The 23,235-nt window shown below is 34.1% G+C and overlaps 1 protein-coding gene across 1 annotated transcript in view; it reads right to left on the bottom strand.

Annotated features, from left to right (window-relative positions):
* The window catches only part of DNAH12 (dynein axonemal heavy chain 12), a 160,522-nt gene that overhangs the window by 95,181 nt on the left and 42,106 nt on the right, over window positions 1-23,235 (bottom strand). Inside the window, exons 20-31 of the mRNA XM_081160004.1 lie at window positions 18,966-19,151; window positions 17,829-18,029; window positions 15,922-16,116; window positions 13,168-13,289; window positions 12,791-13,073; window positions 10,858-10,977; window positions 10,402-10,558; window positions 9,998-10,170; window positions 6,492-6,644; window positions 5,775-6,014; window positions 5,209-5,454; window positions 4,769-4,888 (exon numbers count right to left, since the gene is read on the bottom strand). Coding sequence (XP_081016130.1) covers window positions 4,769-4,888; window positions 5,209-5,454; window positions 5,775-6,014; window positions 6,492-6,644; window positions 9,998-10,170; window positions 10,402-10,558; window positions 10,858-10,977; window positions 12,791-13,073; window positions 13,168-13,289; window positions 15,922-16,116; window positions 17,829-18,029; window positions 18,966-19,151 — 2,196 coding nt within the window. The remainder of the gene's footprint in view (window positions 1-4,768; window positions 4,889-5,208; window positions 5,455-5,774; window positions 6,015-6,491; window positions 6,645-9,997; window positions 10,171-10,401; window positions 10,559-10,857; window positions 10,978-12,790; window positions 13,074-13,167; window positions 13,290-15,921; window positions 16,117-17,828; window positions 18,030-18,965; window positions 19,152-23,235) is intronic.

The raw sequence follows: 23,235 nt of genomic DNA, 5'->3' as shown, positions 1-23,235 counted from the left end.
CAGTGGGGGCATCTGAAAATGCTTATTTCAACAGTACCCCAAGAACCCCACTCCCACAAGTGACGGGGAAATCTGGCCCATTAATTTCTCCTGCAACACCATCATGTGTCACATGACAATGTTTTGGTAAATATTGGATGCCACTGTGGTCCCATAAGATTATAATGGAAAATTCTAAAATAAAAAATTCCTACCATCTAGTGACATTGTAGCTTTCATAACATCATAGTACAATGCATTACTCACATGTCTGCGGAGATGCTGGTGTAAACAAACCTACTGTGCTGCCAGTTGTATAAAAGTATTGCACATACAATTATGTACAGTACATAATACTTGATAATGATAAGAAATGACTATGCTACTGGTTTATATATTTACTATAGAATAGTAAATATCATTTATCATTATTTTAGAGTTTATGCCTTCTACTACTTCTTAAAAAAAGTATTGTGAAACAATATGCCGTGTTCCACCTGCATTTCTTGATTGCATCATTTTCTCCAGTGCTTGATTTAATCTCATGTTGCTTTGTAAATTTAGTGTAGCCTAAGTGCACAGTGTTTATAAACTCTACAGTAGTGTACAGTAATGTCCAAAGTCTTCACATTCACTCATCACTCACTCACTGACTCACCCAGAGCAACTTCCAGTCCCACAAATTCCATTCATGGTAAGTGCCCTATACAAGTGTACCATTTTTTAATGTTTTATACCGTATTTTTACTGTACCTTTTCTATGTTTAGGTACACAAATACCCTTGTGGTATAACTGCCTAGAGTATTCAGTACAGTGATATGCTATATAAGTTTGTAGCCTAGGAGCAATAGTCTATACCATATAGCCTAGGTGGGTAGTAAGCTATACCATCTAGGTTTGTGTAAGTATACCCCACGATATTCTCACAATGATGAAATTGCTTAACAATGCTTTTCTCAGAATGTATCCCCATCATTAAACAGAGCATGACTGTATGAGAAATTATAATTCATTGGAATCAGCAGAACAGATAAAGCCAAAGAAAGGTCAATAATCTTAAACAGGACAATAAGAAGTATCTAAGTTAAAGCAAAAATAAATAAATAAAAAACAATGAAAAAGACAAAGCATAAGAGACGTGACACAACAGAAATTGGTCTAGCATACATGTAATTGGAGTCTCAAAAGGACAGGGAAGAGAAAATAATAGGGCAAAAAAAATAATTTAAGAGATAATTACTGAGAACTTTCTGAAGACATCAATCCACAGATTTAAGAAGTGCAGCAAATCCCAAGCAGGGTAAGTGCAAAACAGACAACATTAGGTTACATAGTCAAGCAAGGAAAAAGAGAAAATATTTTAAACAGACAGGAAAAAAAACCCAAACACATTACAGTCAGGGAAGCAGAAATCAGAACAATACCTGACTTCTAAGCATAACAATGAAAGCCAGAAGTTAATGGGATAACATCTTTAGAATGATGGGGGTGTATATGTGGGCAGATGTCTGCCAATCTAGAATTCTATATCTAGTGAAAATATTCTTTAAAAATTAAGGCTAAATAAAGACATTTCAAACATATAAAAGCTGAGCAAATTTGTTACCAGAAGATCCACATGCACACAAGAAATAGTGAAGGAAGTTTTTTACTTCGAAAAGAAAAAATTCCAGATGAAAGCACGTATCTGCTGGAGGGAATAAAAAACACTAGGAGAAATAAATATAAAAGACCTTTTTTGTTTTTCAAATACTAATGCCTAAAGCAAAAAATAATGTAATATGGAGTTTATAACATATCTAGAAGTAATATATATATGACAATGGGCAGGTGTGAGTAGATAATGAAATTATCCCATTTACAGTTCTTATATTGTTTCTGAAATGGTAGAATACAAACTTAAGGTAAATTGTAATAAGTCAAGAATGTATATTGTAACCTGTGGAGTGACCACTGAGGTAAAACTAAAAAGCCAACAGAGATGATTAATAGAGTAATAAACATTATGTAAAACTCAAAAGAATTCAGTAAAATAAAAACAAAGGAATTGAGGATATATTAATAAGTGAGATGGTATAGTGAGTGGCATTTTTCTTTTTCTACAGTTGCAGCTCCCCTCTGCTCAGCTGCAGGCGCAGTGAGCTGCTCAGCAGCACACCTCCCAGCACCTCCCAGTAGTATATTTTTTTAGTGCTTTAAGAAAAGACTTTAATTACAGATTTTTACCTAGAACTTTGAAAGGCAAAATGCAATTACCATATAACATCATAAAACATTCCAGTTTGTTCTGTCTTCTTTTATAGTAGCAACAAAAAATATATACTGCAATTAAAAAAAATACCTCTACACTTACAAGAGTCTTGCATAATAAAGACAGGCTGCTTCAACCAAATGTAACATCATAACAAATACAATAAAAGCATCATCACCTCAGTTTCTAAGCCTATACTTAAATTTATTCCTTTACCTTTGGTAAAAATTCAAGTGGGCATTTTATGTCTATTTATTCTCAGAGTGTCAAAATTTCCAATGTTTCTCCTATGAACTTATGCTCAAAATGACTGAAAAGAGGTATGACAGTCAACTTCATTAAACTGATGAATTTCGATTTTATCATATACAGTATAATCCCTCCAGCCCCAGTAGCTTAAGTCTAAGAGTGACATGATGTGCATGTGTATAACCTATGGTGAACAATCCTACTTAACAAAACTACCAATAGTTTATTGAGGCATACAGTAATAGCAGTTAATTCAGTTCCAGGTTATACAAAATTGCATTTCGCAAATTTGGTTTAAAAATAAGAATTATGGATTGCAAAACAGTTCTTTAAACTCATTTACATGCTTTAGGTGTTTGGAATGTGCCTTCTTGAACTTCCTTCACCACACACAGTACTATGATGCAGACCACCGACTTGCTGTTTCCTACTGAATATACCCACTGCCTTCCCTTTCAAGTATGAGAATGTTTGGTGGGTTTAATGTCTTATATTTATATATCATCAGAAATATTACACTGTCTTGAAATTTAATCTGTCCATTTGTTTGTAATCAAAAGCATATCAGAAATCTGTAGGTTCCAAGTAATGAAACACTCCCAACATCCAGTTTTACTATTGAAGTCCTAGTAGTATTTTTCAAACTGGAATCTATGGATCCATGAATCTATTCCTATATTCATGGGAGTGCAAGAGCTCTCTAAGAGAATGGTAAGATTTTTATTTTTAAAAATCATATTAGCATATTCTGAAACATCTTGATAATCACCTGTGGTATAATACAAAAATATATATGGTCTTCTCAACACCGGCCCCCTACCTGGTATAGAGCTCCTACAATCCTTGGCATTTCTGGAGTGATAGGAGTGTCTTGCTATTCACAATGAGCCCTTTTTCTAAATTTACTTAGGATAAGGTTGCTAGATAGCCTCAGGATGCAGCTAGTCAGCAGAAAGACCTAATGATTAGAGGGCTGGAACTTTCAACTCCACCTACCTACCTTTGGGGAAGGAAAGGGGGAGGGCTGAAGATTAAGCTCTATAAAAACTCTGAACAATGAGACTCAGGGAACTTCTGGTTTGGTGAATACACCAAGTTGCAGGGAGGGTAACACATCCTTATGGCGTGGAAGCTCCACTGCCACCTCCTCTCCATACCTTGCCTTATACAACTCATCTTTTATAATAAACCAGTAAACATAAGTAAACTGTGTTCCTGAGTTTTGTGAGCTGTTCTAGCAATTTATCAAACCTAGGGCAGGGGGGTCGTGGAAACCCTTGAAGTACTGGTGGCCTAGACCTTGAGACTGCTGTCAGAAGTGAGGGGAGCTTTGCAGGACTGAGCCCTAATCTGTGGAGTCTGACACTAATTCCAGATAGATAGTGTTAGAATTGAATTGTTGAACACCCAATTGGTGTCCAGAGAATCAGAGAATTGGTTGGTGGTGGTGAAAAATACCCTACAATCACCTTTATCTGATACTGTCATAGGATATATTAGTGTTCGAGTTTGAAGATTAAAAACAAAAGGAGGCTAAAAAGTAAATGAGGCCTTTAAGCCAAGTGATAACTTAATGATATAAAAGCTCAAACAAACAAAAAAAGATTTTACAGTAAAATCAGTAGAGAGAAGGGGTGAAGGAACTGAATCATCACATGGCCTAAGGTAGTTTACGCAACTCAAAAGAATCTTCACTGTATATTTTACCACGGGAAATACCATAATGTGATAATTTAGTTTTAGCCACACATCATCCATCTCATTAAATTGAGATTGTTTTGTTTGTAATTAATTTTTAAAAAATTTTTGATTTTATATTATGTAACAGTTATAAGCAGCAGGCATGCATACACACACACACACATATATGCCTCATACAATGTCTATAATTTAAATGGAATTGGAAATGCACATGGTTTGTTTCCTTTTTAAAAAAACAGAGCCAGTATAGTATTTAAATATGAGAAACAAATCTTTATGTTAACTATAAGATGTTTTATCACTTTTAGTTTTACCATCTTTTTTACTGGCTGAAGTAGTATTATAAATCACTAGAAAATAAAATATTTATTCACTTACAACAATCATTATCTTTGACCTGAATCATGTTAACCCTGGTATCATACAACAGAAGTTACTAAAATTTGCTCATTTTCATATCAAAGTGACCAAAATAGGGGTATATTCTCCAAACAGAATAATTTCACTCATTTAATAAAATTTTATAAACTACTAAGTCATCAGATAAGTTTATTTGTGGAATAAGTCATTATCAGATGTTTACTTACATGATAGTCAGCTTCAGGAAGTTTAATACCAGGAAACAAGTCACTAGTTATTCCATTAAATAAGGGTATATCATGTGATAAAAACTTTGGTTCATTTACATCTTTAATTGATCGAAGAAGCTAAAATCACCCAAAAAGTGCAATATTAAGTTAATTGCCAGTATTTGCCCTCTCCTGCCCCATGCCCAAAGTTTCTTTTGCATTGTTCCATGGAATCCCCAAATTGAAAAGCCAATACTATGCTTATCAGTCCAAAAGGTCCTTCCATTCATATAAAGTTAATGTATAACATAAACCCTAAACTATCATTTCAACCCCATATAAAAAGGCTCAAAAAGCAAGAACTCTTTTTTGCCTATTTATAGTTCATGATCAACCTCACTAAAAAAATTATCTTCCAACTCAAGCTTGCTTTCACAATGAATGTATTTAATACTTACAAGTATATCTTCATTTTCATTTGGAAACTTTAGTTTTAGGTTTCCAGCAGCCACTAAAACTGCTTTTACTGCGCGCATTCCATAGTCATAATGAAATTGCGATGAGAGCTGCTCTGAGCAAAGCCTATAGGTCATTACTATCTTCACAGACAGAGGTTTTGCATTCAAAAATCCATAGGAGTAGAGAGAAATTTCTGCTATGAGGGCATAGTTTGGAACCATCATAGCCACTGTTCTAAAAAGAACCTGAAGTACATAATAAGTGAAATATATTATTTACATAAAGGAAATCATTTTTAAAGCTGAGTATAAACACCCAAAGATAACTTGTTGATATTCAAGTTTATTCCCCCAATGCAGCACCTTTTCATTAATTCTGTAATTTTTCAGTAGCACTTGAACAGTTTTAAGTACTTTAATATTTTTTACATATCTAAAACAGTTTTTGGAGGTTTGGTATACAGGAAATGGAAAAGGGAAACAAATACATGTGAGAAAATATACCATTTTGAATGGATTATGCAGTTACTTTTGGTTAACAAATTTACACTCTTAAAAAATATTACCTTAAGATTGTCTGGCAATTCAGAACGTCCTGCATAGCCAGGATTCATGGTAATAGCTACAAAACAGTTGGGATTGAGTTTAAGTTCTGTCCCTTCAAAAACAAACACTTCCATCTTCTGTTGAATGGCTCTCTGAATGCAAAGGATCTGTTGAGCTACCACTGACAACACTTCCAACTCAATTCGATTAAATTCATCAAAGCAAGCCCAAGCACCAGAAGAAGCCAATCCTTTAAAAAACTAAGGACAAGAAAAAGGGAGATGACTTATCTTAGGAAAAGGCATCACTTGTTAAAACAAATATTTAACTTTTTAAGTGTAAATTGAAAATTAAACTTAATAAAAGCCCAAGGATATAAACAATGTCTACCTCTAAAACTAAGGTTCAAGTAATGCTTAGACTACATTCAAATAATGTTTAAACATGAGTGTGCCTCAGTTCATCCAGTTAGACCTAGCTGTAAGTTTGTAACATTTAAAATGTAACTTTAGCCCAGCCGGGCGTGGCTCAGCATTGCAGGCCTGATCCCCAGCCAGGCGACGTGCAGGAGGTGTCCGATCAATGTCTCTCTCATCATTGATGTCTCTCTCTCTCCCCCTCTCCCTTCCTCTCTCTGAAATCAATAAAGACATATTTTAAAAAAAAATTTTATTTTACTTTTTTATTTTTATTTTAATTTTTTTTATTACTTTTTTTTTTTTTTAAAGTAACTTTACCTTCCCCATTGCTAGATAATCTAGCCCATCTGAACAGTTGAACACCACACACTGCACAGCAAGAGCTTTAGCCAAGTCCTTGGTAGTTTCAGTTTTTCCTGTGCCTGCTGGGCCCTCTGGAGCACCTCCAAGATTTAAATAGAAGGCACCTATCTGAAAAGAAAAATTTATGTGAAAAGAAATCCATGTTAACTGAAAAAGAAAAAAAAACCTTAGATAATCGCTTACAAAATTGATTTATTTAGTTTTAGTTGTAACATCAGAGAGGTAGTACTACAATTATATTGTTCAGTTCATTTTTAGCACACAATTTCATAGCTGCACAAAGAATAAGCAATTTAAAGAATTCAAAAAAAGTGAAAATGTATCAAAATCTCCTTTTTAAAATTTATTTTATTTTTCCTTATCTTTTAATACTTTATATGTATTCCATTTGCCTTTTAAAACAAAGAAAATCTAGCCTTGAGGTGCTCAAATCTGGTTAGAAAGATTTAATTAGAAGTAGCTGTGGAGCCAGGCCGGTGTGGCTCAGCAGTTGAACGTCAACCTAGGATCCAGGAGATCGTGGGTTTGATTCCCGGTGAGGGCATCAATGCCCAGGTTGTGGGATTGATCCCCAGTCGGGAGTGTGCAGGAAGCAGATCAATGATGATTCTCTCTCTCATCAATGATGTTTCTATCTCTCTCTCTCCCTCTCCCTCTGAAATCAATAAAGATATATTAAAAAAAAAAAAAAAAAGTAGCTGTGGCGATGATTATAGAGTTCAATAGCTGACAATCTCTTGGCTAGCCTCAAAGAGAGTAAACACCTGAAAGTGAGTGTTACGAATGGGGACCCATTGTTGGAAGAGGAACATATGACCTATTATATAATTTTATCTATAACTCACCCTGGCTATTGATCCTGATACTCTTAGAATGTTCTCCATCCCATAACACTGTTCTATACTTCTCTTACCAGTAGTATTGCTTTCTACTTGCATTACAGTTAATTATGTACATTTTTTCCTCTCAATTAGTTTTTACGTTCAATAAGTGCCACATCAGCAGTATCTGAATGCTTCCTGGGTACCCACAATGACTGGAACAGTGGCTGAACATTTTTAGAAGCATATATAGATTACAGTCAACTCTCAAGTATGAAGTTTGTTTCACAAAAACCACTATAAGCATTTGTGAAACTTAATTCCTTTAAGGAAAAATAAGGTTAAGGGGCATAAGGTTGTGCATATGGGGAAGCGGAAGGTTTATGGGAACTCTTGTACTTTCTACTTAAGAAACTAAAACTGCTGTTTAAAAAGTCTATTTTAAAAATAAACAATAAACCTGTGAAAATCATAAATTTTTTTACATTTACTAAAATAAAACAATAGACATCTAAATAAAGGCAGCATCAATAATATTTTAATCTATCTTAAATTTATGATAAGTGCTACACTGTTAATGTCCATTCATCTGATTGCTGGAGACCTCTCCCTTTATAATTTCAAAAAAATGCTTACAAATGTGTTCCTTTTATTATGGACAATACACATACTAGGAGACTTTAGTTTTTCAATCTAGTGTTGTAGACAAGTGTTTAATGTGCTTCTGGTTGTATAACTCAGAAGTTGTGAGCTTCCACCTTACAGTTATTTACAGCTTCTGATTTCACTGACGTTCCAGGTAGGACATAGAAGCTTGAGATTCATTTACAGAGTAATTATGTACTTGTTTGGCACTAGAGTAGAAAACAAGACAGACATGATCCCTGCCCTCAGGTAGTTTCCTGAGAAATTAGAGCATTTCGTGAAACATTTTATTGTAGATGCACTAGCATCCTGCCCAGATTCCCTTTACAGACCATTGCATCCATCCCAAATTGCTGGAGTGTCAGCTACAAATAGCTCCCAACTGTTCTTTTCTCCTGAAATTTGCTCTCAACTAATAGAAGCTATCTCACTGGCAAATACCTGAAAGCTCACTTATATCCCTAACCCCACGGGTGACCTATAGCCAATGGCTATAAAAGGATATAAAAGTCAGACCCCTTTGCCTTAAAGTGGGATACCTTTGTGATGCGATTCATGCTCCAAAGCTCCCTGTGAGATCAGGCTGAGGATATACCTCCGATGAAATCACATCTTTCCTTAGCTTTTCCCCCTTCTTTCTCACTTCCTTACAGGCTGTTACTGAGAGCATTCCCTAGTAAATCATTTGCCCAAGATTCGCCATTTCATCTCTGCTTCTAGAGAACTCAATCAAAGACACTAATTTTACTTACTCAGCACAGGTGGCTTGGTGTTTCTTCCTTTTTTAAAAAATATATCGCCTGGCCAGGCGTGGCTCAGCAGTTGAGCGTCAACCTAGGATCCAGGCGATCAGGGTTCGATTCCCGGTCAGGGCACATGCCCGAGCTGCGGGCTCGATCAGTGACTCTCTCATCATTGATGTTTCTCTCTCTCCCTCTCCTTTCCTCTCTCTGAAGTCAATAAAGATATATTTAAATATAAATTTAAATTTATATTTAAATTTAAATAAATTATATATATATATATATATATAATCTTTACTGATTTCATAGAAAAGGGAGAGGGAGAGAGAAATAGAAACATCAATGATGAGAGTCACTGATCAGCTGCCTCCTGCATGCCCCCTGCTGGGGATCAAGCCTGCAACCTGGGCATGTGCCCAACTAGGAATTGAACCGCAATCACCTGGATCACAGGTCGATGCTCAACCACTGAGCAAGGCGGCTGGGCTGGCTTGCTGTTTCTTTTTTTTTTTGGCTTGCTGTTTCTTGATGCTCCTCCTCAATTTCCAGGTAGGGTTGCCAGATTTAGCAAATTTAAATATAGAATGCCCAGTTAAATTTGAATTTCTGGTAAACAATGAATAAATATGTCCCTTGCAATATTTGGGACATATTTATACTAAAAATTTATTTGTTGTTTATTTAAAATTCAAATTTATCTGGGAGTCCTATATTTTATCTGGCAATCCTAATCCCAATGTGTTTTTAAAAACTGTTTAATAGTCATAGCTTTTCTCTTCCATAGCTTTCCAGCAAGCACAGACCTCAACACCAACTCCCTGCATTTCAGCTCTTTCCCTCCTATTTAACTGAACTAGCTCCGAGTTCTAAGGCTCAAATGTACTTTCCTCATCTTCCTGTCATGTCTCCCAGAACTCCCCTGCAAAAACTGATACTATTTTCTGAAGCTCTAGTTTTCTCTTTAAATCCCAGTATCTTCTTTTTTCTAATTACCTTCAATGGGAGTGACTAGCAATTTCCAAACATTAGAATTCAAACACACACTTGTATTCTACAAAAGCACCCAGAATTAAATATTCATTACTATAATTTCACATAAAAGAAATTTGGAATTAGGAAGGAATAGCTGTATTCAACTATCACCAATAAGAGAATAAAATGAGAATAGCAGTGTTAAACATGGACAAGAAAATATGACACCACATCAAAAAGTAATCTTTAATGTTTGAATTAAAATAATTTAAATGCATACCAATGTTCTGTAGCACCTGTCAGTTAGAGGAGTAATGACAAGCCGAGGTGAGTTGCCAAGATATTCATAAGCATATTTTACATTGCAATTAATGATGCGAACTCGAGCGTTCTCATATTCCCAATAATATCGAAGCTGAGCAAGCCACTGAAAATCTGTATCATGTGAGACACCTAAAAAGAATAAAGACAAGACACATACACTTGAAATAAAAATAATTTGAAGAATAGGTATGTTATCATCTTTTATAATTGCAAATATTAAAACAATTCATGTATTCCAATTTGTAGAAAAGATAATATAAAATAAATTCTGTTGAAAGAGAAAAAAACATATGGTGTAAGTTTTTGTTTCTAGAAGTTATTGATATTTTATCTTTAATATTAAAGGAAAAAGTCACATACCTATATCAATCATGTCCATGACCACATCTCTAGCATGGACATCAATAGTAACCAAAGCCCCCAGAGTCGTCCTGGTCTGCTTGGACAGTTTTCCTCTTACCAGCTCTACAATATCATTTAGTTGAGTCTGAAGTTCCTTATGGTACTTCTTTAATCCCTATAAAATAAAAAAGCAATTAAACTAATGTTTTATAGTACCTAAAATATGTATTTTATATATTTACTCTTATACAAAACAATTCTGACTTCATATCTCATTATAGAAATGAATTACAGAATAGAGTGATTTTGTCTAAGCCTCATATAAAATATAATAACAAGTTTACACAGAATTATATAATTTTAATGCTACATGTAGAAATTGGGGGAAGATTAGCTTTGAGAAGAATAGATAAGCTAACCAAGAAACATAGCATGTAGAAAAGAATGTTAATTTGAAATCAAAGAATGCTTTACCTTTGTCCCACCACTTAAAACTTCCTGTGTCTCAGAAGTCCAGAACATTTGAGAAACACAAAGTACAACTTGGCCAGGCCACTCTCGAACCCAGTCCCTTCTTGCAGAGTCTGGATAAGCCTGAATAATTAGAAAGCATTGCTAACTTTAAAAGATTTCTAAAGAAAAAAAAGCTAAATGTCTAACAATAGAGAAGCACAATATTTGGTACATTGTAGGCTAGACTATCATATAATCATGAAAAATTTTAGATCACTATTTAAAATTCCTGACAATTTTTTATAAATTATGATTGTATTTTTGAAATATTTATATAATTTTTATGTTCCTTTGCTGTGGGGAAGTGTCAAGTTTTCTAAATAGAATATATATTACTTCTATTATAGTAAAATATAAGGGCTTTATTGAACTGTAAAAAAATAAGTCAGTCTAATAGATTATGTATATTGATGCCAAGATTTAATTGAAAAGAAGACATTACAATTTAGTGGAAAACGGAACTAATAGTTAGAACCCTTGTATTATTAATCCATTGCAATTCTAAAAATGTGTATGACCAGAGTATATAATTTGAATAATCATATACAGGGTGGGGCAAAACTAGATTTACAGTTGTTCATATGGAAAATAATACAATAAATAATGATACAAGTATAAACTGTGTTTTGCATACTTACAACTGTAAACCTACTTTTGCTTCACTCTATTTGTTCAATTATAAATGAACAATCTGTGCTTTTGACTTTAAAGTATACTTTCATGTCTTTCTAACATTTTTATGTATTTAAAGGGATTTGGGGGGTTAAAAAATAACTTAATTCAAAAGTAAATGGTACAAGCAGATCCAAATTATAAACTGAAAAAAACTACAAAACAAAGTTTGAAGTTGATGTTAATAGAAACTGTAAATTTAATACAACATCATCTTTAATATAAGATAACACTATTTTCAACATGCTTTAGATATAAACATAAGGACATAAATATATTATTAAAATACCTTTTGATTAGCAATATTTAGAAATAAATACAAATGACAAACTAACCTAAGCTTCAAAGAAGGATGAGTTTCAAAGAATGGACGAGCCATTGCTAGGTACATAGAAGATACATTTCTATACTTATTAAGGAAATACTTGATGGAAAATGTTGATTCTTTCCTATGTGTTTTAGTTTTAGAGTCATAAGTAGAACAAAGAGAGAAAAGTCAAGATTTATCTACAGGAACACTGAAGCCAAACAGAAAATCCACTGCAAGAAGGTAAGCTTCACAGGGCTCTAGGTAAAGGAGCTAGATATAAGGCTGCAATGCTTCTTTTTTTTTTAAAAACTACACAACTGTTCCTTTGTGGTCCTCCAAAGCAGAGATATACTGAAGTTTATCATTCAAGATTAGGTTAACTGGATTAGCATACTCGAGGTACGTGCGGTGCCTAGGTGTTCTATTTCTTTCATATATACACCCTGCTTTAATGTTTGTTCAACTCACTTCAAGTTTTTAATTAATTAAGTGTAAACAGCAGTAAGTGAACTAGATGATGCATTTAACACCCACATTTGAGGTTCTTTCTGATCCCAGGGCCTTTACATGGGATATCAAGATGCTCTTCTATTTGTTCTTTACCTGGTTAGTTCCTACTCATCCTTTGGGTCTCTTTCAATTTCATGTCTTCTAATTGCCTATCACTAGCACCACCACCCCCATTCTAAATTATATTCACATTATTATTATTATTCTTTTGTAGCACTTAATCACGTATTATCATAAATTCTTACTAATATTATCGTTAGAAACAAATAAAGAGAAAATACGACAATAAATGGTTATAAATAGTAAGAACTTTAAGTGTTAATTTACTGGTACCCATTCAAAACCTCCTAAAAGAAAGCATTTAGAGAATATAAGGTATACATTAAATCCTAGGAAACGTACCAGCCTGGCTGCAGCGATCACATCATGAATACTCCTGAGCATTAACTCTTCCACTTGAATGAGCCACTTTTCCACAGCACCTCTCGCTGCAGATGTAGAAATGAGTGAAATCAGCTCCACGCGCTCACCTTCAGAGCTATACATGGCCTTAATGTCCAGATTGGGAAGGAACTCCAATTTAGCAATGCCCTCAAAGCATTTTTTTAAATGAGGCTGAACTCTAAGTGGATCTTTGGTCTCTGACAAAATCTCTAACATTTCATCATTAGATAAGAAGAAAAAACTAGAAAAAACATGCAAATACAAAAGCTTTAGTTATAATTCATCGCACATCAGGTAGTGCTTTCAATTATAGTACAATTGATTATCCATCATACCGAGGGAAGAAAATTCTTTTTTTTTCGAGATATGCATTAAGTCCTTTCATAATTTTCTCCAAAAGTTCATTGCAGTTCTGTAGTTTTTCCAATAAACCTGTTAAAGCAGTAGCAGCAAGAACCTAAAAGACATATTTGTTCAGTTCGTCACTTATATACCAGACACAATTATAATACCTAAACATTAATCTATATTATATGTCAAAATGTTAAAAATGTCAAAAGGTTTATGAAAATTGTCATAAAATTTTTGGAATGGAAAATTATTGAAGTTTAATAAACCACAACTCTTCTAATCCAAAGATGCTAGTTACAAATGAGAAGTTATGAGTGTCATGCATATATTCATTTTTCCTATATTCTTTTGAGTGACGTGGGAAGTGTCTGTTAGGATAGTGTGTGATAATAATTTTTACATTTACAACTGTCAACTATAAACTTAACAATTTACATGTATGAGTTGGCAAACTGCATCCCATGGGCTAAATCCAGCCTACTACCACTTTTTCTTTTTTTCAGTTTTATGAAGTATAATTAACAAATAAGAATTGTATATATTTAGGGTGTACAGCTTGATCTTTTGATGTACATATACATTGTGCTGCCAGTTTTTGTATGGCCCACAAGTAAAGAATTATACACTTTTGTTTGTTTGTTTGTTTTGTTGTCACCCAAGGATATTTTTCCCATTGATGTTTTTTAGAGAAAGTGGAAGGTAGGAGGGGAGAGGGAGAGGGGAGAGAGAGAGAGAGACATCAAAGTGAGAGAGACACATCAATTGGCTGTTTCCTGCATGCACCCTGACCAGGATGGGATCTAATCTGCAACCCAGGTACATGCCCTTGACTCGGGAATAAAACCAGCAAATAAAACCTGCGAACCTTTGGTGCCCAGGCCAACGCTCTAACCACTGAACCACACAGGCCAGGGCTGTTTTTACACTTTTAAAAGGTTAAAAAAACTAAAATAATATTTCATGACACACAATAATGTCAGAGTCCAAGAACAGTTTTACTATAGCACAGGCACATCCATTCAATTATGAATTGTCCAGCTGCTTTCTCCCTACAATGACAGCAGAGTTGACTAGTCAAAAAAAAAAGAAAAAAGAAAAAACTATGTCGCACAAAGCCTAAAATATTTACTATTGGCTCTTTGCAGAAAAAGAATGCTGACTTCTGATCTGAAATTATGTCTCACAAAGGATCTAAAATCAACATATAAGGCAAAATCCTTGCAACTCACAAATATCAGCATACTATTTACTCTAAGTCCAGCACAGCTACTTTTTCATCCAACATTGAAACAAATTATTTCTTAAGTTGAATACTAGATTTTAAAAAGTGGACATGTATCTATGGACTTTCATGTATATGAAAAATGCATAGCATGTCTTTCAACATTAGACTCACACTCAAAAATGTACTATACTCACTAGGAGAGACATAGCAAGTGAGACCAACTAAGAGAACTGCAGATTCCTTTTTCCCTTCACACCCAAGCATACAGGCATTGAGTGGAAACCTGCACTACTCATCCTCTCTCTCTCCATTTATTTTATTTTATTTTACTGTTTATTTTACAAGATGAGGGGAACAGTGAGTGTATATCATAGAAGTGAGTTAAATGTACATGTGAAGCAGCTCTATCCTCGGACAAGTGGTTAATATCCAAAATATATAAAAAACACAAGTAACTCAACACCAAATAATGCAATTAAAAATGGGCAGAGGATCTGAACACTTCTCCCAAGAAGACATACAAATGGTCAACAGATATCTGAAAAGATGCTCAGTTTCACTAGCTATTAGAGAAATGCAAATCAAAACTATAATGAGATGCCATCCCACACCTGTTAGAATGGCTGTTATCAATAAGACAGGTAATAACAAGTGCTGGAGAGGCTGTGGAGAAAAAGGAGCCCTTCTTCACTGCTGGTGGGAATGCAGACTGGTACAGCCATTATGGAAAAGAGTATGGAGGCTCCCCAAAAAAGTAAGAATAGAGTTACTATATGACCCAGTAACCCCTCTTTTGGGTATCTATCTCAAAATTTTGAAAATATTTATTTGCAAAGGTATATGCAGCATTATTCACGGTGGCTAAGACATGGAAACAACCAAAGTGTCCTTCGACAGATGACTGGATAAAGAAGATTTGGTACATATATACAATGGAATACTACTCAGTCATAAGAAATACTGCCATTGTGACAACATGAATGAACCTTGAAAATATCATGCTAAGTGAAATAAGTAAGACAGGAAAAGTTAAGAGCCATGTGATTTCACTCATATGTGGGATATAAAACTGAAAGCAACAAATGAACAAACTAACAAAAACTCATAGACACGGACCACAGTATGGGTGGTTACTAGAGGGAAGGGAGGTTGGGGGGAATAAAGGGCAAAGGGGGTCAAATATATGCTGACGTCAGGAAAATGATTTGACTGTGGGTGGTGGGCACACAACACAATATACAGACAATGTATTATAGAAATGTACACTTGAAATCTATATAATCTTATTAATCAATGTCACCCCAATACATTTGATTTAAAAGAATTACAAGTAGTATATCTTAAGAATTGAAAAGTAAAATTATTTTAATGCTTTCTTACATTTTTCTGAACTTTATAGTTTGTATATAATGAGCAGGTTCCATTTTTTAATCAGAAAAAAGCCAAATGTGTTTTTTAATAGCCCAAAATAAAGGTTTCCCTTTATTTGCAAGAGAGAAAACAAATACTACACCTTTGGATCTTTCGCACAAAACTTCATGATATCCCTCCAATGTCTGTCTACTGTCTGAAACTGGCGTCCTTCTTCTGGCATCTGTTGCATAATATCCTCAGAACAAAAAATAGGCTCCAAATATAACCATTGAGCTTGTACTTTTAACCACTCATCAATTGTTTCTTGTATTCGAATCAAACGGTCCTCCCAGGCCTTAATGAAAAGCATAGTGTACTAAATTCCAGTTATTAAAGAAAAACCATAAATTATAGCAATAAATGTGTATTTAAATTTTACTGTTATTTTTAAATCAATGCACAACAGTTCAAGGTCACTTATGGGTGTCTCACATGAGTTTAGAAAAACTCTAAGAGGTCTAAAGTTTTCCTAAATCATTGGAACTCACAATTGGAAATGACTGTAGTTATTTAGACCAATTTCCTAATCCCTAGATAAACTATCTCAAGTCAATAAAGCATCCAGGAATATATCGTGATCTACACCAGTGGTTATCAACCTAGGGGCTAGTTTGTCACCCATCCCAAGGGACGTTTGACAATGTCTGGAGACATTTTCATTTGTCACAATTGATGGGATGAGGGTGCTGCTAATATCTTAGTTGGTAGAAACCAGGAATGCTGCTAAACTTCCTACAGTGTACAGGACAACCCTCATTAACAAAGAATTATTTAGCCCAAAATGTCTTTAGTGCCAGGTTGTAAAACCCTGCTCCACATCAACACAATTTGAAAAAACAAAAACAAAACAAAACAAAAGTCTCCTTACTCTCATAGTTCTCCTAGACTCGATAAGATATTTCATTTGTTGAAGTCATGCATATAATCTCTCTTTGGTTCTTAAATATGTGGCCTAAGGTCCAATATGTCAAGAGATTAGATCTCATATTTTATTGTTTTTAAAGCTCTAAAAGAGTTTTTAAATTTGTCTTGTAAATCCTCCCTTGTTAGACAAGAAACTTCTGCAAAAGACATATCTTATCAGGAAAGTCTAGGTCCGCCTGATTCATGAGAAAATGTACAGCATTATGTCCCTTTGGAAGAACACAATTCTTTGTCATCTCTAAATATCGAGAGCCAAGGTCTTTCATAAAAATACTATTTATGCTTAAATTAAAACCAGTCTACCTTAGTTTGAATTCCAGTTCTGTTATTTATTAGTTGGGCAAACTTGGGTAAATTACCTATCTTCCTATGATTTCCTTATCTATAAATACAGATAATAAAAGTGCTTGCCTTGAAAGTCTGTTAGGGAAATTAAATGGGCTGGTAAATGTAAAGTGCACAGAGCAGTATCTGGCACATAGTTAAAAATCAATAAATACAAGGGGGAAAATCCATTTGTTGTTTGTCTTTTCCCTGTTATATATAGACCCAGTAAGAATTTTGATACTACCTATGATAACTAGGTATTAGTTATTATAATTTGTTTGCTTTCTGTGTTTACCCTCATCAACTATAAGGATATCATATAATCTTATAGTCTCAAATATCACTTGTTTTTTTTTTCTCAAGTGGAAAATAATTCATCAATTATTCTAGAAGACCCTCAAGCTAGTTGTTCAAAAATATAATTAAAGCATGGTATATGGAACTTCACTACAAGTTACAAAAACATAGCATGGAACAGGGTCTAGGCTGTTTAAAGTTAGAATTAATAATACTAACTCTTTTCCAAGTCTATTGCTGTCATTGGAAAAGTTTTTAAAAAAAGACATAATTTGTTATTTTCAAAGTCATAAGAGTTAACGTCTCAGGTCTGTTCTATATAGTTCCACATAAATTTTTAAATACCTGTTCTTGTATTTCTCCAGAGTTATCCAATAAACTGACTTATTTCCACAAGAGCATATATGTAATAAGATTGCAACTTTTACAAACGACCAGGAGCTATCCTGTTTAACATACCTTGATCTCTTTTTCAAACGGTTTAATGAAAGGCGAGCCTCTCATTGTCTGAGTTTTTATAATTTGATCGTCAAGGATGGTCTGAATCTCATCTACTGAAGAAAGAATACAGACCCCAGTTTCACGGTATAGGCTTATATGAAAAGCAATATCATCCCAAGTTCCTATCATTGTATGCATGGCCTTCTCTAATGAAAATTCCTAAAATGAAGGAAAGAAGAATGGGAGTGTGAAAAAAGAATCTTGTTTACTACATTGACTTTACCTAGTAAATTCAGTAAGCATATGTCTTAAAATAATCTGTGACTACACTGTAATTAAGTTAGCAAAGTTTTTAAACAATTTAAAAGTTCCTAAGGAGAATGATAATGTAGTCTGTGGGGGGTTTGTTTTTTAATCCTCACTCAAGGATATTTTTCCCACTGCTTTTGAGAGAGTGGGGAAGAGAGAGAGAGACAGAGGGAAAGAGAGAAACATCAGCGTGAGAGAGACACATCGATTGGTTGCCTCCCACACGCACCCAGACCAGGGCCGGGGGTCAAGCCTGCAACCAAGGTATGTGTCCTTGTCTGTAATGAAACCCAGGACCCTTCAGTCCGAGGGCCGGCACTCTAACCACTGAGCCAAACCAGCCAGGGCTATAATGTAGTTTAAAAAATTTCACTTCTTATAAAGACTACTGTTATCAGTACTGAAATAGACAACAGAATAAAATACCTCCTGGACTTTCCCTAAGTAGTCTTTCTCTGGTCTATAATCTGAAGATGTTTTCTGTGTATTTCAAGGGCCGTAGAAGACTATACTTATCCTGCTAGAACACACAACACACCACATGCCACACACAGATCCACCCAATATTCTTAATGGAAAGATTATATATCAAGACTAGCTTATCATCTATGCATATCAGAATGTAGTAGAATTAAGAGGAGGTCAAAGGAGCCTTTTCTAGTCTGGATTCCGGACAAAGAAGTAGGATAGAAGCACGTACTTTGGGTGGGGCGGGGATGTCTTCTGTCACTTTCCCCCATCTACTCCCACTGCTATCCAGTACTATCCAGTTAACCACAACAAAAGTACAATTATTTTATTAACAAACTCATTAAATAAAGTATTTCATTCAGTCTTCATATTTACCTTGCTTGCACCTGCACTTATCACTTCAAATTGTTCCAAGTATGGTGTAAGGTTTAATTTTAAAACTTTTCTAAGTGTAGTTCCAGAGTCTGGAGTCAGGTCATAGCCTACAATTTCTGACATCTGCTTCCAGTGACGTGCTCTCATTCCTGGATTGCACAGAATGGAGACAGTAGGGATATTTTCCTAATGGTAAGAATATAAACAATAATGAGTCACTCATTTGACTTCCATATGCATACACTTAAAATTTTTTAACATATTTAATGAGTATAATCAAAATCGCAGTTAGATTTGGAGGGGGGAAATAAACTAACAAAATTATTCTAAAGTTCATCTGCACAAATGAACATGTAGAAATAGCCAGGAAAATTATAACTGTGAAAAAGAAGAGGGGTAAATGTTCTATATGATATTAAAGTGTATGATAAAACGATGGTAATTAAAATTGTTGCATTATTATAGAAATACAAAGTTGTTATACATGTTATATGTAGTAATATATAGTATAAGATAACATATTATAAGCACACACATACACATAACATGAATGGAGAAAAAGCCTGCACAAAAATGCCAAAATGTAACTTTTTGTTTGGAAATGAAAATTAGATATTCAACAAAAACTAAATTTATCATTCTTGATACTGACATTAGAACATTTTTTTAATTAGTCTGTCTCTATTTTGCTTGTTAGTTCATTTTGTTCATTAAATTTCCCATGAGTGAAATCACATGGCCCTTGTCTTTCTCTGACTGGCTTATTTCACTTAGCATAATAATGTTCTCCAGGTCCATCTATGCTACTGAAAAAGGTAAAATTTTCTTCTTTTTTTATGGCTGAGTAGTATTCCACTATGTAAATAAACCATAAATGTTTTATCCACTCATCTATGGATGGACACTTGGGCTGCTTCCAAATCTTGGCTATTGTAAATAATGCTGAAATGAACATAGGGGTGCATATATTCTTTTGAATTAGTGTTTCGGGTTTCTTCAGATAATTTCCAAGAAGTGAAATCACTGGGTCATAAGGTAACTCCATTTTTAATTCTTTGAGGTAGCTCCACACTGCTTTCCATAGTGGCTGCACCAGTCTGCATTCCCTTAAACAGCGCATGAGAGTTCCCTTTTCTCTACATCCTATCCAACACTGTTGTTTGTTGATGGCAGCCATTCTGACAGGTGTGAGGTGATATCTCATTGCGGCTTTAATTTGTATTTCTCTGATGATTAATGAAATTGAGCATCTTTTCATGTCTCTTGGCCATCTGTATGTCCTCTTTGGAGAAGTGTCTATTCAGGTCCTTTGCCCATTTTTTAACTGGACTGTTTGGTTTTTTGGTATTGAGTTTTATAAGTTCTTTATAAATTTTAGATATTAAGATGTATCTGTGAATATGTTCTCCCATTCAGAGGGTTGTCTTTTCATCTTGGTGATGGTTTCCTTTGCTGTGCAAAAACTTTTTAGTTTGATGTAGTCCTATTTGTTTATTTTTTCTTTTGTTTTCCTTGCCCAAGGAGATATATCAGGAAAAAAAATTTCTATGAGAAATGTCTGAGATTTTACTGCCTATGTTTTCTTTGAGGACTTTTATGGTTTCCAATCTAGAACGTTTTCTTTAAAATCAGGAATAAGATAAGCATATCCAACATGACTGCTTCTAATCAACATTGCATTGAGTATCTTAGCCAGTGAAAAAATTAATATAAGTAAATAAAAGATACAGGGAATAGAAATTGAGAAGAAATTGACATTATTCACAGATTGTTGTCTATGTATAGCGGCTGGATGTTAAAATAATATAAAAATTAAATAGAGCTTTTATATACCAGCTTCAGATAGAAAATATAATTAACAAAAAGATCAATTTATAAATGCAACAACAAAATAAAATGCCTACAGATAAATCAAATGAAAGTTGTACAAAGCTTTTTGTAGAAACTATACAACTTTATTAAAAGATCTTAAAGAAAAACTAAATAAATAGAGATAAACACCACACACTGATGGATTCATTATTATATAAGTGACAGTTATTATCAAGCACATATTGTAAAAATTCCATAAATAACAATAAAAACAATAGAAAGAAACAACAATCAAACTGACAGAAAAAAAGATTCGGAAGGCATAAATAGGCATTTCACAGGAGAAATATGAAATGCAAGTAGAAAGTAAGTACTATGAAGGAAGAGATTTTTATTCACATGACTATAAGTAGGAAAATCAATAAATTAGGTAAGCAATAATATCTAGCAGTGAAAATGAAGGAACTACACTTACACTCAAGAATGCGGATGAGTCTTAGAAACATAATGTTGAGTGAAAAAAAACAAAAAAATCAAGTCACAGAAGACTACATACACATGATATATTTTTTATGAATTGTTATATACAAATTGATATAACAAAAAAAGCAAGAGAATTACAAAAACAGAATTTATAATACACTTATCCATAGCCTGTTTCTGCTGCCATGTTTTGTTCTCCCTGAGGGTCAAAAGTCAATTTGTGTGACCTGGATGATAAAAATATTGAGCTAGAAGACTCTAGCTAATGTCAATATCCAAGCCAATTAAGCAAAATATAAATAAATAAAAGGCATTTAGATTAGAAAGGAAGAAGTAAAACTATTTCTATTTGAAGATGATATGATCTTGTATGCAGAAAATACTAAGGAATTCATTTAAAAACTGTGAGAACTAATAAATGAGTTCAGCAAGGTTGCAGGATACAATATCAATTTACAAAATTCAATTGTATTTCTATAAACTAGAAACAAACAATCCAAAATTGAAAGTAATGGAAAAAAGTCCCATGTACAATAGTATCAGGAAGTATAAAAGAAGTACAAGACTTGTACACTGATAATTAAAAATAATTGTTAGAAAAAATTAAAGAAAACCTAAATAAATAGAAAGACACTCTGTGCTCATATATTGGAAGAATTAATAGTGTTAAGATGGCAATAGTTCCAACATCAACCTATAGAGTAGATGCAATCCCTATCAAAATCCCAGCTTCCTTTTTTACATTTTTAATCCTCACCCAAGAATATGGTGGGTGTTTTTTATTATTGACTTTAGAGACAGGAAGAGAGAGAGAGAAGCATTGATGTGAGAAACATATATCAGTTGCCTCCCGTACATGCTCTAACCAGGGATCGAACCTGCCACCTATGTAAGTGCCCTGACCAGGAATTGAACCAGCAACTTTTTGGTTTACAGGATGATGCTCCAACCAACTGAGCCACCTGGCCAGGGCACCAGCTTTCTTTTATGAAGGTTTAAAATGTATTTTAACAAATTGATTCTGCATTACTGCTCCATTTCTCAGGAAAACTCCAAAGATATCAGAGACAAATAAAATATGGTACACCAGTAAAAAAAAAAAATGCACAGCATAACTACCTAATATAGCTACAACTAAGAACTACTGTCAGATCTTCAGCATACTGCAACCCTGTTCCCAAGACTGAACTAGATCTATCAACCATTAAACTCCTAGAAGAAAACATAGGCAGTAAACATTTGACATCAGTTTTAGCAATATTTTTTTGGATATATCTTCTTGGACAAGGGTAATAAAAGCAAAAATAAACAAGTGGGACAACATCAAACTAAACAGCTTTTGCACAGCAAAGAAAACCATCAGCAAAGCAAAAAGACAACCTACTGAATGGGAGAAGATATTTACCAATCACATATCTAATATGGGGTTAATATCCAAAATATATAAAGAACTCATAAACTCAACATAAAAACAAACAAATAAACAATCTGATTTTTACAATGGACAGAGGACCTGAAAAGACATTTCCCCAAAGAAGACATACAGGTGTCCAACAGACATATGAAAAGATGTTCAACATCACTACTCATCAGGGAAATACAAATCAAAATCACAATGAGATATTACCTCATACCTTTTGAAATGGCTATCATAAAAAAGTTAACAAATAACAAGTACTGGCAAGAATGTGGACAAGTGGGAACCCTCATACACTGTTAGTAGGATTGTAAATTGGTGCAGTCACTATGGAAAACCGTATGGAGGTTCCTCAAAAAATCAGAAATAGAACTACTATATGTCCTTGCAATTCCACTCTGGGCATTTAGCTAAAGAAAACAAAAACATTCATTCAAAAAGATATAGGCACCCCCTGTGTTCACTGAAGCTTTATTTACAATAGCCACAATATGGAAGCAACCTAGGTGTCGATTGATAGACGAATAGGTAAAGAAGAGGTGAGATGCAATGGAGTAT

The sequence above is a fragment of the Miniopterus schreibersii genome (assembly GCF_964146895.1).
Source record: "Miniopterus schreibersii genome assembly, chromosome: 15".
NCBI classification, from domain to species: Eukaryota; Metazoa; Chordata; class Mammalia; order Chiroptera; family Miniopteridae; genus Miniopterus; species Miniopterus schreibersii.
Note: the sequence above shows the minus strand (reverse complement) of the source record. Positions and strands in the feature narration are given on the sequence as shown.